Source organism: Accipiter gentilis, chromosome Z (assembly GCF_929443795.1).
Source record: "Accipiter gentilis chromosome Z, bAccGen1.1, whole genome shotgun sequence".
Classification (NCBI taxonomy): domain Eukaryota; kingdom Metazoa; phylum Chordata; class Aves; order Accipitriformes; family Accipitridae; genus Astur; species Astur gentilis.
In genome coordinates, this window is record NC_064919.1 from 19,046,532 (window position 1) to 19,065,369 (window position 18,838).

Sequence of the window (18,838 nt, forward strand, 5' to 3'; positions counted from 1 at the left end):
AGTCATTGCCCCTGCCCCCAGTGCTAGAGCTTCCAATCAGTACAAAACTGATGTTTGATCTGGGGCTTATCTTAAAGGAAACACTCTCTTCCTAATTACAGAGTATTTCTGTGATGAAGACCCTACCTGTGACGATTGGTGAATTGTGCCTGTTGCTCATGGCTTTCCTCTTAAAAATGTGCACCTTTTTTTCTTCTTTAATATTTGTTTGCTGTATTGCATACACTTTTGGCTTCATCATGCTGGTGTCTCCTCTGCACTATCATTATTTTCTTAAGTAGGCAGGGAGAGTTTTTGAAGGAGTTCAGTCATACATGTTTTGTCATCCTTCTCTTGGCCTCTTACCTAAATTATTTTCATCATCACAGCAGGCACAATTGACATTTTCATATCTAATTTGGAGGTTTGATTCTGCAGTGCTGAGTGTGCTGATGAAGAACAGAATTGGCATCTTAGGCTGTAAATTTTAGAGAGCAGACTTAATGGTTTGCTTTAGTTTTATGTTGGTGTGATTACACAGGTCTAAAGTTAGAGTAGTGCATTGTAGACCAGTGCTTTTCTTAACAGGCAATATACCTTTAGTCCTCTCCCATCCATACAAAACTGATAGTTAATTTATTAAAACCATATATATGTGTTGCAGTACTTTATTTAAATGAAAGGTATTCATCTGTGTAACTCTGACTTAACACATTTTGTCTAATTTGATTGTTGAAAGATGAGTGGAGGAGACACTCAAACTTTAAAATGTGAGTATTCTGATTTTCTACAATGAAATGAGGAGTACTTGGTCTTCAGTGGAGGAACTACTGGAGTTACTCTTTGAAGAATAAAAACTGAGTGAAAGGTTGGCCATACTCATTTTCCTCTAGGTTATTTGGTTAGAACAACAGAAATAAGTGTATTGTAAGTGAAGGATCTGCACCAGAAAAATCCTTATGTTATGGATTATTTATTTCCTTAAAATACTTTGTTAGTTGGAAAACACTCTTAAATGTTTTGTGTCAGTGTGATATACACTATTGTAATAATATGAGAAAAAGATTTGCTGAATATGTCTTTCATATCGCATTATCTGTCACTTCAATGGTCGTAACAGCTTCAATGAGAGTAATACTATGGATGTCTTAAATTATATAAACAGCTCTTTCAGACTGTTCCAGGAAATGTTTTGATATTTAAAGTTGGACTATTCCTCTCAAACTAGAGGGGAAAATAGCTGAACTGAGTGAGTTAGTATCTGAGTTACAAAGACAAAATTCTGATTTCATTTGTTGAAACAGGATTTAATTTTTCTCTTTCTGTAATTCTTGCCTTTGGGGGCAGGATAGGTTCATTTCTGAGGTACATGTGGGCAGAGACATTGAGTTGTTCATTTTCCCTATTACTGCAAACAGCCACATCATATAGTGACTTTCTGAATTTGTCAGGCTCCATCTTTAAATTATCTAATAGTTTTTTGCTCACACTGGTGTTATTTGAGGGTAGCTCTTGAAACTTATTTCTCCAGCTATCATACATCTACTTCTTCAAGAACGGCCTGAAGGCTGGGTTTTCATCCCCGTATTATGCACTCTCCTACAGTGTTAGTTATTCACTCTTAACACTGTAATAGTAGCAGTTTAGACTGGAATCTTAAGTTATCAATATTTACTCTAGACAGTGAATTAAAGTAGCCTTTTAACTAAGTGAGCACTCCAGCATTGATGTAGTGAAGCTGAACTTACTTCCAAGAATAGTTGCTGCGTGTAAACTGATACAGTGCTCTTACAGATACACCATATTTGGTACAAATAGATGAGGAGAGTGTAATTCTGAAAAACAGCACCATTACACTTGCATATTATTTTGGGTTTTTTACAGAAAAAGCTTTATAGAAACAGGCAAGTATATTTTTTTCTCAGGATATGAAAGGCATAATCTCATGTGCAGTAACATTTAAGTTAATTAAACTATTTGAATATCAAATGGGTGGGTCTATATACCAGTGGAGCATGAAACTAATTTCTGTATTACTGCAGCCGTCCTACTTTATCTGAAATAGTTTGTTAGGCTTCTGCCTAACAGAACTCTGTTTTCTGTGGTACCTGTAAAGAATGAGTCAGTAAGAAGTTTTTTGGCATTCTATTTCTATTATGCAGTTTTTAAAAACTCAAAAAAATAAGTCAATTACACTGCTTCAGCCTGTCCTCAAATTAATCAGACTGCCAATGAAGGAAAGTAACTATAGATGCACTTAAACTACCTTGAAGCAGCTCTTTGAGTATTGACTCAAAGTCAGGAGACTTGGATGTTAGATCTCAGCTATGCAAGTGAAAACCGGCATTTTGTGCCATCGGAAGCAGCTGGCAACCAAGTACAGGAATGTCCATATTAACCAAGTCCTTTGGCACCACCAGTACCACAAGAGGTGGTACTATTAGAAGCATGTGGTTTTGTGCCAAGATTTGAATTTTCGGAAGGGATGTTAAGATTTATTTTCAGCTGTGCTCAGGTTAGTAATGTCACTAGAGGACAATTTGACTGAACTGATACATGCATTATGAACTAGATGAGTAAGATTTAGTATCATACCATCCTTAGTACACGTTCTTCTTCTCAATATTCACAACGTGATCTAGTTATTCTAAAGGTTACTCTTACTGGCTTTTAATTCTGATTGTGGGCTACAAGCTCAGTTTGCTTTAAAATTCTTATCACTCATGTTGGGAAGCTCCAACAGCCCCTTAGCGACTTCAGGGTAATGAAAACATTTTGCTCTCTAAAAAGCCACATGTGGTTGGGGGGATTTGTTGCTTTTAAAAAGAAGTCCAAACAGACAAACTAAACCATAACCCATTGGCAATGGGAGAAATACCAAACTGAAATAATACAATTGAAAAATTGTATTATTGCATAGTTGATTTGCAAACATTACCAAATGTAGTGGTAATGTTACCACTCCTTTTTACCAATTTTCTTTTGGCAATACTGAAAATGTTTGTTGTAATTGTAGTAGTAGACTTCACAAATTGCGTATGCTAGTTTGTTTATGCTATGTGTTCCTTTCCCATCCAGGCTTTCATGAGCTTTTTCCCCTCATAAACATAAAAGTACAGAACACTGCTACTAATTTAGAATTGCTTCTGCATTCTCTGCCCATCAGGCTTGTTAACAAGTTCAGCCCAGAAGTCTGTTTTTCTCACTTTTTAGACTTTAAGATCAAACTCTAATTTTGCGAATTCTTTTGCTTGCTCTTTGCTAAATGCTGATCAGCATTCCTCTCTCTCTCTGTAGAAATGCATATAGCCATTTGATGCTAATAAGGTGTCGTGGTTTCAGCCCGGCCGGTAACAAAGGACCAGGCAGCCGCTCGCTCACTCCTCCGCCCCCCTCCGGTGGGATGGGGAGGAGACGGAGGAGAGAAAAGAAAAAGAAACTGGAACCTCGAGGGTTGAGATAAAGGCAGTTTACTGGGACAAACACAAAGAGATTACTACAACAACAACGGCACTAATGAGAAAAAAGTATACAAAAAGAGTGATGCACAGTGCAACTGCTCACCACCCGGGACCTGATGCTCCGCCACTTCCCCCACCAAAAACAGAGAGCACCCCCCGGCCCGCTCCCCATTTATGTACTAAGCTTGATGTCACATGGTATGGAATAGATCCTTGGCTAGTTCAGGTCAGCTGCCCTGGCTATGCCCCCACCTCCCAGGTTCCTGTAAAAATTAACTCTATCCCAGCTGAACCCAGGACATTATCCACCCCTTATTCTACACCATCTACATCATGCCCAGATCTTACATTTTTTTATTTTTTTTTCCAATCAACCACTGCAACTTTCCTTGTCTTATATATAAGTATATGGACTCCACCCCCTGACCTCGCACACACACACACATGGTGTTCCTTTAGCCTATGGGCTATCCCTCTAATGTGTCCATCGATTTTGGGGCTCTATCTGTTGTAACAGTTCTTCAGGATAAGAGAGAGATGGTGTGAGATGTTGGGTTGTTGTACGCTGCCTCTGGAACTTGTGGCTAGTACATTTGGTGTAACTCATGCCCTTGGTCTGCAGGTCGAAGATGTTGATCTTGAGGAAATTGCTGGGTGCCAGTTCAAGTTCTATCGCTGCTGTACTTGGCTCAGTTTCAAAAGTCCATCCTGTAGTCATTTGGATAATTCTCACAATAATACCCTTGATATGGCATATAGACACTATAGATACAATGACATGCATTGGCAGGTTATTTAGCAGTTAAATATCATACAGCCCAATTCACTGGCTATTCTCTCCCAAAATCAAATCTCCCTGAGGTACACATCGAACCTCCCCATCCTTCTGCATCACCCACCAGGTGTACCCAGGTCCTTGAGCAAAAACAACCCCTTGAATGGGTTTGCTTCTGCTTGAGGGAGGACTAACCCAGACTGTCTTTCCTAACATACTCCTCATGCGCACTACAGGGACTTTATCCCCTTCTACAGTATGTGGAACTCTTGGTTGGGCGGGGCCAGCCCGATTGGCGGATCCTCTAGTATTAACTAACCAGGTGGCTTTTGTTAAATGTGTATCCCAGTGCTTGAAAGTTCCACCCCCCATCGCTCTCAATGTAGTTTTCAGCAGTCCATTGTATCGTTCAATTTTTCCGGAGGCTGGTGTGTGATAAGGGATGTGATACACCCACTCAATGCCATGTTCTTTGGCCCAGGTGTCTACGAGGTTGTTTCGGAAGTGAGTCCCGTTGTCCGACTCGATTCTTTCTGGGGTGCCGTGTTGCCATAAAATTTTCTCTTCAAGGCCCAGGATAGTGTTCTGGGCAGTGGCATGGGACACAGGGTATGTTTCCAGCCACCCAGTGGTTGCTTCCACCATTGTAAGCACATGGCACTTGCCTTGGCATGTTCGTGGGAGTGTGATATAGTCAATCTGCCAGGCCTCCCACTGTTTATATTTCAGCCATCGCCCTCCATGCAACAGGGGTTTTTGCTGCTTGGCTTGCTTAATTGCAGCACGTTTCACATTCATGGATGACCTGTGCGATAGTGTCCATGGTCAAGTCCACCCCTCGATCTCGAGCCCATCTATATATAGCATCTCTTCCCTGATGGCCTGAGGTATCGTGGGCCCACTGAGCCATAAATAGCTCACCCCCTATGTTGCCAGTCCAGGTCCACCTGAGACACTTCAATCTTGGCGGCCTGATCTGCCTGGTGGTTGTTTTGATGTTCTTCAGTGGCTCGACTCTTGGGTACATGAGCATCTACGTGACGTACTTTTACCACTAGTTTCTCTAACCGAACAGCGATATCTTGCCACAGTGCGGCAGCCCAGATGGGTTTACCTCTGCGCTGCCAATTGCCCTTCTTCCATTGCTGTAGCCACCCCCATAGGGCATTTGCCACCATCCATGAGTCAGTATAGAGATAGAGCACTGGCCACTTTTCTCTTTCAGCAATGTCTAATGCTAGTTGGATGGCTTTCACCTCTGCAAACTGACTCGATTCACCTTCTCCTTCAGCAGTTTCTGCGACTACTTGTGTAGGACTCTGTACAGCAGCCTTCCACCTTCAATGCTTTCCCACAATGCAACAGGACCCATCAGTGAACAGGGCATATTGCCTCTCATTTTCTGGCAGTTTATTATACAGCGGGGCTTCTTCGGCCCGTGTCACCTCTTTCTCTGGCGACATTCCAAAATCTTTGCCTTCTGGCCAGTCCGTGATCACTTCTAACATTCCTGGGCGACTGGGGTTTCCTATGCGAGCTCGCTGTGTGATCAGTGCGATCCACTTACTCCACGTGGCGTCAGTCGCGTGATGCGTAGATGAAACTTTCCCTTTGAACATCCAGCCCAGCACTGGCAGTCGAGGTGCTAAGAAGAGCTGTGTTTCAGTACCAACGACTTCTGAGGCGGCTCGAACTCCTTCATATGCTGCCAAGATCTCTTTTTCAGTTGGAGTATAGCGAGCCTCAGATCCTCGATATCCCCGACTCCAAAACCCCAGAGGTCGGCCACGGGTCTCCCCAGGTGCTTTCTGCCAAAGGCTCCAGGTAGGGCCATTCTCCCCAGCTGCAGTGTAGAGCACATTTTTAATATCTTGTCCTGTCCGGACTGGCCCAAGAGCTACTGTGTGAACAATCTCCTGCTTAATCTGTTCAAAGGCTTGTCGTTGCTCAGGCCCCCATTTAAAATCGTTCTTCTTCTGAGTAACTTGGTAGAGAGGGCTTACAATTTGACTGTAATTTGGAATATGCATTCTCCAAAAACCCACAACACCTAAGAAAGCCTGTGTTTCCTTTTTATTAGTCGGTGAGGACATAGCTGCTATTTTGTTGATGACGTCCACAGGGATCTGATGACACCCATCTTGCCATTTTACTCCTAAGAACTGGATCTCCTGCGCAGGTCCCTTGACCTTACTTTCTTTTATGGCAAAACCAGCCTTCAAAAGGATTTGGATTATTTTCTTCCCTTTCTCAAAAACTTCTTCTGCTGTGTTGCCCCATACGATGATGTCATCAATATATTGCAGGTGCTCTGGAGCTTCACCTTTTTCCAGTGCAGCCTGGATCAGTCCATGACAAATGGTGGGGCTGTGTTTCCACCCCTGGGGCAGTCGATTCCAGGTGTACTGGACGCCCCTCCAAGTGAAAGCAAACTGAGGCCTGCACTCCGCTGCCAAAGGAATGGAGAAAAATGCATTAGCAATGTCAATTGTGGCATACCACTTAGCTGCCTTTGATTCCAGTTCATATTGAAGCTCTAACATATCTGGCACAGCAGCGCTCAGCGGTGGCGTGACTTCATTCAGCCCACGATAATCTACTGTTAGTCGCCATTCCCCATTGGATTTCTGCACGGGCCATATGGGACTATTAAAAGGTGAATGAGTCTTGCTGATCACTCCTTGGCTCTCCAGTTGGCAAATCAGCTTATGGATTGGGATCAGGGAGTCTCGGTTGGTGCGATATTGTCGCCGGTGCACCGTCATGGTAGCAATTGGCACCTGTTGTTCTTCAACCTTCAGCAACCCCACAACCGAAGGGTCTTGGGAGAGACCCGGCAGGGTAGACAGCTGTTCAATCTCCTCCGTCTCCAATGCAGCTATACCAAAGGCCCAACGGTACCCTTTTGGGTCCTTGAAATACCCCCTCCTGAGATAATCTATACCAAGGATGCACGGGGCCTCTGGGCCAGTCGCAATGGGGTGTTTATGGCACTCATTCCCGGTTAGACTCATTTCAGCTTCCAATACGGTTAGCTCTTGGGATCCCCCTGTCACACCAGAGATACAGATGGGTTCTGCCCCTTTATAACACCCTTAGGGTACATTGTGCACCAGTGTCCACTAGAGCCTTATATTCCTGTGGGTCTGATGTGCCAGGCCATCGAATCCACACTGTCCAGTAGACTCAGTTGTCCCTCTCCTCCACCTGGCTGGAGGCAGGGCCCCTCTAATCCTGGTTAGAATATCCGTTACTCACTTTCTGCACATGTAAATCAGAAGTCCCTTCAAGGGGATCAGAAATGAGATCAGCCCATCTACTGCGTCTGGGGGACTGCTCACAGGAAACTGGAGCAGCAGTTTTCCAAGAAGAATTCTCTTTTCTGGTTGCTTTTTCTCGCAACTCCTGTACCTGTGTATCCAAGACTGAAGTGGGTTTTCCATCCCACTTCCTCATGTCCTCTCCATGGTCACGCAGGTAAAACCACAGGTTAGCCTGTCGTGTGTACTTTCTCTCTCCTCTCTCTTGGGCAGAGGAACGCTTACTCCCAATAACTGCGATGCGGGCCTGTACAGGTGAGGAGGAGGACGGATCCACTTTGAATTGCTGGAACTCTCGGGACAACTCCTCTACAGCTGAGACACAGGTCCGTAGGGAGGAAGAGAGACTCCCTTCGTATTGCTGGAGTTGGACAGCCAATTCATCCACCGTTTGTCCATAGCCTTCTCTCCAGGACATTACTGCCAATGAGTTGGCATAGGTTGGTGGTGCACTTTGTAGAAACTTCCGCCACATGGGTTGTGTGCATTGGACTTCATCTGGATCTGTGGGTGACTGCACATTTTCTGGATCATTGTAAATCACCTCCAGCACGGCTAATTCTCTCAGGTACTGGATACCTCTCTCCATGGTGGTCCACTTGCCTTGGTGACATGTAACTTTATCCCTGAAGGGGTATCTTTCCTTTACACCTAACAGAAGTCGCCTCCAGAGGCTGAGGACTTGTGTTTTTCTCCCAATTGCCTTGTCGATGCCTCCTTCCCTAGACAGAGATCCCAACTGCTTGGCTTCCTTACCCTCTAATTCCACACTACTAGCCCCACTATCCCAGCATCAGAGCAGCCAGGTAACAATGTGCTCACCTGGGTGGCGGCTAAAATCTTTTCGCATGTCACGCAACTCACTCATGGATAGAGATCGGGCAATTATTTCAGGTTCTGCCTCTACCTCCTGTTCTCGCGATGACCCTGGTTCATCTTCATCTCTCGCTAAGTGAACCGATTTCTTTGTGTGTTTCTTTTTCTGTACAGGGGCGACTGATACTTGCACAGGCTGGTTCTCTGGTTTAGCTGAAGTGTCCGTCACCAGGGTAGGGGTAGTCACGGTACCTGTTGTCAGGGTAGAGGCAGCCACGGTGCTTGTTTTCGGGGTAGGGGCAGCCACAGTGTCTGTTGTCGGGGTTGGGGTAGCCACGGTGTCTGTTGTTCTGTTTTCCATCTTTTCTCCCTGAGGGTGCTGCCTAGTATCAAGCAGTGTTTGGTAGATACTGGCCAGGGCCCAGCACAGTGAGGCGAGTTGTATGTCTTTGGAATAGCCACAGCATTTTTCTTTCAAATATTCTGTCACTTCATAAGGGTTCTGTAGTTGTTCAGGAGTGAACTTCCAAGTCACTGGTGGTGAGAAGTTCTCTAGATACTTGCCCATATGCTCCCACATGCCGTGCCACCCATGAGTATGCAGCTTTGGGGGAGATCTCTGAGTGGTACTCTTAAAGAGCCTTTTTGTAGCCCTAAAGAAGACCTGAAACATATTCAGGAGGCATAGCACTAACAGCACACTGGCTTGCGCATCCCAAGGATATTCAAAATTCTCAAAAGCTGTTGTAATTAGTCGGAAGGAGAAAAGGGAGGTGAACGGACGGGGGGAGGTATCCCCCCCTAATTTCCCCATGGATTGGGTGTAATTACCAATAAAATCCGACAGAAAGCGCCCAAAGTATGGAAATGTTATCACTGCCTCATACAGATACCAGCTTAACCTCATGACCAGTGATGTAATCATTTCATAAGTCGACATTGCCCAGTACAGCAAAATGATAATCCAATCACTCTCCCAGAGATGAGATACGCAACTACAGGCAATACATAGAGCATATAAGAGCTTACAAAACGCCACCATGTAAACAAATGAAACAACATTGTGACTAACATCTATTTATCTAAGAAATGCGTTTGGCAAATTTGTTTCAACACGCTCTGGCCAGATCTGTCGTTATCTCAACCCTTCTGCCCCACGTTGGGCGCCAAAAAGGACTGTCGTGGTTTCAGCCCGGCCGGTAACAAAGGACCACGCAGCCGCTCGCTCACTCCTCCGCGCCCCTCCGGTGGGATGGGGAGGAGACGGAGGAGAGAAAAAAGAAAAAGAAACTGGAACCTCGAGGGTTGAGATAAAGGCAGTTTACTGGGACAAACACAAAGAGATTACTACAACAACAACGGCACTAATGAGAAAAAAAGTATACAAAAAGAGTGATGCACAGTGCCACTGCTCACCACCCGGGACCCGACGCTCCGCCACTTCCCCCACCGAAAACAGAGAGCACCCCCTGGCCCGCTCCCCATTTATATACTGGGCAGGATGTCCCATGGTATGGAATAGCTCCTTGGCTAGTTCAGGTCAGCTGCCCTGGCTATGCCCCCACCTCCCAGGTTCCTGTAAAAATTAACTCTATCCCAGCTGAACCCAGGACATAAGGGATATGCCAGGATCTTCATAATCTTTCCTGTAGCCAATTTATCTATAGGGGCTTGTTAAATCATACTTAACCTATAATACTGTTTAAGTGCATTTGCCCACATGTTCTGAATCGTGTATGTGCTCTGAATATAATTATTCTCTCATTAATTGAAGATTATGATTTTATGTTTTAGTATTACACAGAAGTGAAGAACATCATATTTATTCTATTTAGGGAAAGTGAGGTGTTCTGAAAGCAGCAAATCTTCCCGAGAGGATGGAGTGCAAGAATCTGAGTGAAATAATTAGGTCTTCATAATACGTTAAATTTGAGCTGCAAAGTCATGTCATCAGCTATTTCATAACTGTGTTAATGTCTGGTGGTTATAAAAACCTCAGTCATGTTGATTTTCTGTGTCCAAGCAGTGTTTCCATATTGTAAGTCTTCCAGGTTCAGTTTACTCACTGTAACTCCTACCTTCTCCGAGGTCAGTGCTTACAGCACTTTCTAAGGGACAAATAGATGCCAAATCATGGATTACCCATGGAGGAGAAATAGTGGTTTGCATGGTATTAACGGCATCTTGCCTGCCTTGTGGTAAGAAGTAAGCTGTGCCACATCGGCGAGTCCTGAGGGCAGTAATACTGATTTTGTATAGTTTCTGTAATGATTCGTTATGGTATTACATGGCCTTCTGAAAGCTTCACCTTCTAGAAGTGGGTAATTTATATGAAAATTCCAGTTTTCCATTTAAAATTAAAACAAGCTTCGAGTCTTCATGGGTGTAGAGACAGACAGGAGATGTGATCTCAGTATATCACTCAAGTCCAAAATCAGAAAATATCCCCTTTCCCTGCTCTGGTACTGACTGAGCATTTAAACCCCTTTTACCCTCGCCTTCCCTAAAAATGCTGGACCCTGCTCCAGAAGTTTTGAATGGCTGAAGGTGGAAATATTAGGGAAGACATTTTAGGTGCTTATGTATTTTTTGAAATTCTGTTTCCACTTCTAGTTTACCCTTTTTAACAATATTCCCACTTTTTTTTCTTTTCTCAAATCAAAGTCCTTGCCAACATTTTTTCCAGTGTGAGTTTCTTAGTCACTTTGGCTCTGTTCTTGGTCCTCAGGTTGGAGCCCTTCAACATTCCTGTTCTGGACATCCAGTCTGCCTTCTTTCTCAAAGTTGTAGTCCTTTGTTTTTGAGTCTGATAGACTGGCTCTTGTATAACTAAGATTGTTTTCTCCTTGATGTTTTTTAGCCTGATTTTTTTTTGCAAAAGAACATTTATTTGATTTCTCATTAAAGAGTATAAAATAAATATCTTTATGTAGTTGACAAAGGAGAATTATTTTGATTTTTTTGACAACTAATATAGAAACTTGTCATCTTTATCTGATTTCTTGAATTTCTTCTCAGTTTTGGTTTAATTTGTAGAAATGTTTATGGGCAGTCAAATGTGAAAATACGTGAGAAAGAGACAATAGTATGTAAAAACATAATGGGCTGTAAGTGATGAGGGAAATGGTGTATTCTGTGGATGTTAATTTTGGCTGTGTGAAATCCTTTATTTGGTTGGAGATAGTCCTTTATGTTTGTATTGGATAAGCTGTGAAAGCTGATGACATTTAGTGCACATGGGCTTTTTGCAGAGGATGCCTTTCACCCAAGCATTTTACCATAGTAGGATTGCTGAAGATCTTGTTCTAATATGTAAAATACTACACTCTAGTATGGAAAGCAGTCCGGTAGACAAGACAGTGGGCATGAGTCAGAAGCTCCCATGTTTTACACTGGAGAAAAGTGACTGTGGGTATCATAGACTTCATCACAGATAGAGCAAAGTCTTGTAAAGTTGTTAGTGATCTAAAGGTGAAGGGTCAGGTCCCTTCATATTAGGGGAACTGGCAGCTCTCTAGTGTGGATCTGCACCTGGGACAGGCGTGGGTTGCCACTGAGAAGCACTATGATTGTAGGGGATACAGAGCTGGTTTAGCAGGTATAACACTTTATCATTTCTACAGCTAATACTGAGTGAGTGCTGGAAGGGAGAAAGAAGTACATAGGTCCTTCCATGCCTGTTAGTCCTGGCTGTCAAGGTGTCCCATACAGCAGCCTGAGTGGAACAAAATAGACATGGGAACTGAAGATTACAGTGGTTGTTGAAAGCTTCCTCATATCTTTGTTGCCCTGAATCATTTGCTGTAGCGTTCATGGAGCAGATCTGGAACATTTTCATACGTGCTTACTGTTGGCTTTATTTAGTATCTATGTTTTTTCCTTACCTTGTTTTCCAGCTTGCACCTGTTGTATACATAACCCTGAGGTTAAGTAAGTGCCAGAGATACTAGTGAGAACTTACAGTGCTAAATAGTACATTTTCAATGGTGTTTGTTGTTGCAGTGACAAGGTACTGTTGCAGTGACAAGGTTGTACATTTCTAAACTGCTGAGAAGAAATTGTAAAAAGAAGGTAACGGTCTATAGTAACTAAAACCATGGCTTTATTTTCATGCTAGTTATGGAGAAATACTTCCCCCTCCTCCACAGTAAATGCTTTTCAGGTAATTTATTGCAGATTCTGGCATCATATAGTCTCTCCCAACATTCTGTTTTCTGTAACAAGTTTTATATCAGAAGTGAAAATAATTTTGTAGTCCTTTCATTTTTGAAAAAAATTGGCCCTAAAATATGTACCACTTCATGGCTACCAAATACTGTGCCTTGACACAAATGCCATGCAGAAACATGTCACCACTCTCAAAAGGTTAATTGATATTTCAGGATGTTGAATGTCTTCTAAGTAAACATGACCATGGCCAAATACATGTTACATTTTTCTTTCAAGAAAATACATAGCCAGACCATTTTGAAGCCTTAGGCAGTGTACTATTTGTTAATCAAAACTTGTTCTCATACAACTGTATTTAAAACAGAAAAGACACATGAATCGTATAGGAAAACAAAGTAATTTTAAGGTAAAGCAATATAAAAAAAGAGTTATGGCTGCTGTTCAGCTATAAACTCAGGCCACTGTGCTGCCACATATATTGTACTTGTTCTGAGCCCTCTACAATATTCCTGGATAGATGTGTATTAGAAGTGAAATAGAAGACATAAATTTTAATTTCTTTACTTTTGATGGTTTGTTTTTCATGCTACATACAGTACACTGTTTAACAGCTTTAGAAAAGTCTTAAAAGTCAGGCTTCCTAGGATATTGTTCTTGTCTCTAGTGGCATTGTTTTATAATCCTGTATAAGCTGCTAGTCTAAGGCTTGGTTTCCATACTACTATAATAAACTGTTTAAGTAACTGAAAGTCCTTTCTAAATAGAGGAGTATGGGGCTTAAACCTTAGTGACTGCAGTATGAAGAGCCATTGCATTCCAGAGCTTGTGCACTGTCTCTGACCTCAGTGGTTAGGTGTTTTATCAAAATAGGTGGTACTGTTCCCTGTTGTCTGCTTCAGGCTGCTCCCACCACTAACCTCTAAGTCAGCATTTGGGTCCTTCTCTGTTGACCATTATCAATTTTGATAGGGTTCTTCAACTGAACTGAACTTCTTTCTTGATCTAAAACCTAGAATAAGGCAAGACGCTAAGACCTTTGTGCTCCTGAGAGAACCAGAGGTAATTTCTTTACTTAATTTTATTGAAGTTTGTGGAGAGAAAAATGTTTTCCAGCTGTGTCATTCTGGTATAATTTGCTGGAAGATTCCAGATACTGGCCACCACAGGGGCCTAGCAGACTTGTCCATTAGTGTGATTCACATCAGCACGTCCACAGAATCCACTTTGGATTGTGTTGTTCTTCTGGGTTGGATGGGCAATACCCTGTTATTTTCATCAACCAAGATGTAATCAGGTTAGAGGAAATCAATACAGAGAATTAAGATTAAAAATTAATCTGCTTTTAGAATTTATAAAACTTGTCTTTTAAAGCATCTTTAGTTCATAGGCTGTGGGCATACTGGAACTAAAGGTATGCCTACCACAAAATAAGCTAGACCAGATTTACAGCATTTCAGCTGTGTCTGTTTGTGTCGTATGCATGCTTTTATTGATTTAATGTGTAAACTTCCTTATTTTCACCTCAGAATGAAGCCTGAATAGGGGCTTTTTATTGCAGAGTGGCTGACAGACTGCAGGCTGACCGGCTGAAGTTCTTCCTCCTGTCTTGTTCCTATAGCTGTATACAAAGTCAGTCTGAGACTGACTGTGTCCTTCTGTTAATTTTGTTTGGCCTTGGCTAAACTCCCTAACCATCGTGGACTGGCAGTGGTGGTTAATAGGTCATGATATGTAATTTTTTTTTTGGTATGCCTAGTCCTATGGCTTTCAGTGTTTGTTGCATAATTGGTATTATATTGATGCAATATACAAAGAAATGCAGTATAACATACACTAACATGTAAATGTAAATGGTATAGCTGCAATAAATTTTGAAAGTTCTGTCTTTGAGCTGTGCCCATGGAAGATGTTTCTGCCACTCACTTTCTCTCCTATCTTTCATCTAGAGATTACTGTCGCTGTAGGAGGCAGGGTATGTATTGGCTTCTTTGCTGTTCACAGTACAGCGCCTGTGGGATGACTTTGTGCTATTGATGATTTTAGCTGAATTGTTGGACTGGTAAGAGATTAACTGAGATGTGGCACGCTTTCACTTTTACCAAGTCAGCCACAATATTTACTAACAGAGGGGAGACACTAGATTAAAAAGAACTTGTATGCAAATTAACTTGCCAGATGGTAAGACTTTATAATTTGACTTTTCTTTATTCAAGAAAGTGAGGTAGGTTATTTCATGAAAGACTTGTAGTTCTGTTCTTGCGTACTTCATTTGTGCGTGAGGTGTAGCTTGTTAATGTTTGAATATCATTTTAGATTAACGATTAAAAAGCAATTTGAAATTTTTTTGTTGTAACTTTCTATTAAAAATTCTGTTGCTCACATGCTTAGCTGGTTTTTGGCTTTTCAGTAATAACAATTTATAAAGCAGCACAGAATTATTTTTGTCATTAACATCTGTATACGGTAGAACACCCATGAATAGATCTGTTGATTAAGAAATTACCATTTTTAGCTGGTTTACTATTTATTGGTATTTTTTTTTCTTAAAAGAAAAATAAATACAAAATAAAATTGAATCCACAGCTTTGCTGATAAACTTCCACAAGGAGGGGGAAACTACCTTATTTTGGACCCTTGGTTGTATTTTATGGATTGGTTCCAGCAGACCTGAGGCATATGAAGTAGCTTTATTTTGGGTGGTCACAGGCAGTTTGAACTGATAAATTTGGCAAGAGGGAGAAGCAAATCTGTCTTGGAGTCCAGGAGAATTTGCAGAATGTGTATTATATAAAAATGCTTAACATTTATAGAGCCTGACATCGTGTTCACTGACACAGGCTGTTCACAGTATTGAAAGTTGACCTGAGTGCTTCTGTACCATCTGATTGTAATCTAAATTTGTGTTTTATAGCTCGAAACAATTGGATGGCAGCTTAATCTTCAAATGGCAGAGTCCATGCAAGCGAAGCTGAAGTCTCCTCAAGCTGTGCTAGAGCTGGGAGTGAGCGACGAAGATTCAAAGGTAAGAAATACATGCCTGGCAGAGTTGGAATGAGTTGTGGTGATGGCCTTGTGTTCAAAGTTCTGAGGCATCCGTTGGAACTCTTGATCATTGTTAGTCTCGCCAGTGTTTTCATAAAATTATATTTCGTAAAACTGTAGTAAGCATTTGGAATTGTAATAGCATACATATTAGGTGAACTGAGAGCTGAACGGTATGTTACCAGCTCTTTGGGCTGTAACGTAATAGAGGAATATAATGGAATATGGTTATTTTAGGTCTCTCAAATATCTTTGTAGATAATTTATTTTTATCATATAGCACGTGATTGGTGGTACTTATACCTTTAATGCCTAGTAGCCTGCAGCCCTCTACCATAACTACCTCTGTGGTTATGTAAGATACTACTCATCACTTGCAACCTTTCAGTGCTAATGATGTATTTATATGAATGATGACGTAGTATGTGAAGCCACAGAAACCCAATATTTAGAATTTTTAAGGTAAAGTCTTAAGTTCAAGGATTTTAGTGACTGGTGGTGTTTCAGTGTCAAAACCCACTAATGAATGTAATTTTTTATTCATAATATCTGTATCTTTTGTTAGCTAGCATGTTTTAAATTAAACAAATGATTTGCTTTTAACCTTATCTTGCTAACAGAAATTAGAGTCTTTACTGCTGTGGTGTCTGTCAGTGTTTATCCATGAAAAAGTCAGTATAAAATATTTGAGGGGAAAAATCGGAACTCAGTTCTGCTTTAGCATTGCATTTAACTCACAGTAATTTTACTAGTGTGAGTGGAATTTCCAATTTATGTTAGAATAAAAGAGAATATACAGCTTACGTTTGTAAGGTCCTCACCAGGACTTGCAGCAGTTGTATTTTTTTCAGCAGTTCACTGCAATCTGTATTTTTGAAATGCAAATACAGGAACCAGACAATATGTCCAAGCTGCACTAGGCAGTACTGCATACAAATTCAATTCTGTGGCAAAACAATTTTTAAAAAAATGAGGAAAAAATGTCACTTTCACATGACACACAAAGTTTGTCTGTTTCCTTTACAAACAAAATTCAGCAAGTGGATTTTTTTTATTTTCCTCTCTATTTCTTTTTGTGGGTATAATTACCCACAAGATCAGAATTATTTTGCAGTAATTACAAGCCTAGAATAGACTTGTAACTGGCATTTAGATAGAACAGTGCAACAAGAAAAACATACTGATGCTCTCACTCTACAGACACTAAAAATCTGTGTTGGTGTGAAAATAACTACAGGGTTTTTTTGCTGAGAGATTCCATCCTAGTATAGAATAAGGTTAAGACTGGATAATATCTGCTTATATACTGACAAAAACGTTGGAACATAATTTTTGTGCAGTGTTTTGCATCTTCATGATCTCTTTCTGCACTAAGTTGCCTGAAAATCCTAGACACTAGATGCTTATTTTTTTCCTCCCCAAATTTATGTGTGAGTGTCTTTTGCGCAGAAATTTGGTATGAATATAGAATATATGTTCTTAATTATTGTCTTCATTTCTCACAAAACTTTTTTTTTTCTTAATAATTCATGGCTATAACTTGCATTTTTTCAGGAAAGGCACAAAACGCTATTGCAGAGGAGCTTTTGCGGGCTGTCTCATTAGGGGGCAGTAGTGCTCTTTGTCACACTGGCACTGAATGCTTTTTTGAGATCTTACTCAGAATCAATTTTGATGATGTGAGGAGTGTTAAGTGTTTACACTTCGAATCTGTATATAACAATAGAAGTTTGTCTTGCTCATCTGCAAAACTAAAGCCTGTTAATTAAAAAAAACCCCATACTGAGCAAGGTAAATGAAATTGGCCGTTATTTCTGCTTTTGCTAACTAAAAGTAATTGTACTAGTACATTAGTGTTTACTAGAGCTCACTCCACTTAAAGATCATTTAAACAGTTCTTTGTCGGAAGCAGACATTGAAAATTAGTATTTAAATTATCTCTTCAGGAGAGGTGATCAGAAAACCTGTGGATATATAAATGTTATTGGTGTTTCGTGAAATAAAGTCAGATAATCTGCTATATGCTCTATAAATATTTATAGAGTATATTCTGTCAGCTTCAGATGAAATACAGAGTCCCATAGGTATTATACCATGAAAATTCAAAAGTAAGGTGGCCTTTGATTCTTTCAGGTGATTCAAGCTGCTGGTGACATTTGCATTGCCCAATAAATAATGCTGCTTGTGACTAGGAGTAATTGTGATCAGATGACATGATTTTTGGTAAACTGGTTTTTCCTGGGTTTTGTTACAAATTTGCTGTTTGCTTATACTTAGACTTTGAATTATGCTTGATTTCAATCTAAACAAATATTTTGCATATGCCATGAAAAGTTTTTCACCATGGGGGGTGATTAAGTACAGGAATGAGTTACCTGGAGAGGTTGCAGAGTTGCCAGCCTTGACAGGAGCCAACGGGGCAAGTCCCTGAGTATCCTAACTAAGCATGGAGTTAGCCCTGCTGTGAGCAGGGTGGGGATCAGGTGGGCTGCCAAACCATGCCTTCCAGCCCAAGTTGTCCTGTGATCTAGGCTGCTTTGCAGCTTGGTTGCTGCTTGTGTTTTGTATGAGGAGGAGAAAAAAGGAGCTTTCAATTAAAAATCCAATTAACAGTGACTTCTTAGAATGATTCAGAATTTGAAATGTTTAATTGCATTTTTAAATCTGAGGGAAGTGGAATTTCTATCAACTAGGCACACAAAACAAGCTGGTATGATAGAAAACATCTTTTTGAACTGCAAGATCCTTTTGCTTCTATTCTGACATTTTAACGAGCTAAGGTGACATTTAGAACTGATGTGTAACATACCAGCTGTGTATAAGGGTTTTCTTCAATAATATAATTTGGTTTCAGATTTTTTGGGCTGTTGAGTTGCAACACAGCAATCTGGGGATTCTTTAGACTTATTATTTTTGTGGCTCTAGGGTGAATTAACCATTAGAGGGAGCACAAATTAACAATCCTGATAATTTGTGCTGCTAATTATGATTTTGATTTGCAAAGAAAGATTGATCCCAAAACGTGCTGTGTTTATTTAGTATCTGTTTCCTTCAGTAATTTATTTGATACTTATCCACATAGGCACACACTCGCACATTCTTTCTCACTGTTAATCGCAGTAATTCCTTAGGCTGCCTAGTCCATACCTTTCTAAACAACTGTGATCATATTCTATAACCATAGGAGCCATATAAAAAAAATAGGTTGTGGTAATGGCCATAGAAAAGGTCTGAGGGCTTCAGAAATTTCACATTATTGATGCTGAATATTCTTC

The 18,838-nt window shown here is 41.0% G+C and overlaps 1 protein-coding gene across 12 annotated transcripts in view; it reads left to right on the plus strand.

Moving 5' to 3' along the window:
- COMMD10 (COMM domain containing 10) overlaps positions 1-18,838 on the plus strand; it is a 137,600-nt gene that overhangs the window by 15,635 nt on the left and 103,127 nt on the right. For 11 of the 12 annotated variants that reach the window (XR_007505065.1, XR_007505064.1, XR_007505066.1 and 8 more), the window contains exon 5: positions 15,433-15,543. Coding sequence is in view for 8 of the 12 variants with exons in the window: in XM_049794926.1 (XP_049650883.1) it covers positions 15,433-15,543 (111 nt within the window). In the remaining 4 variants the exon portion in view is untranslated. Of the gene's footprint in view, positions 1-15,432; positions 15,544-17,117; position 18,838 lie in introns of those variants that run through there. The other variant, XM_049794930.1, reaches the window with a different exon arrangement.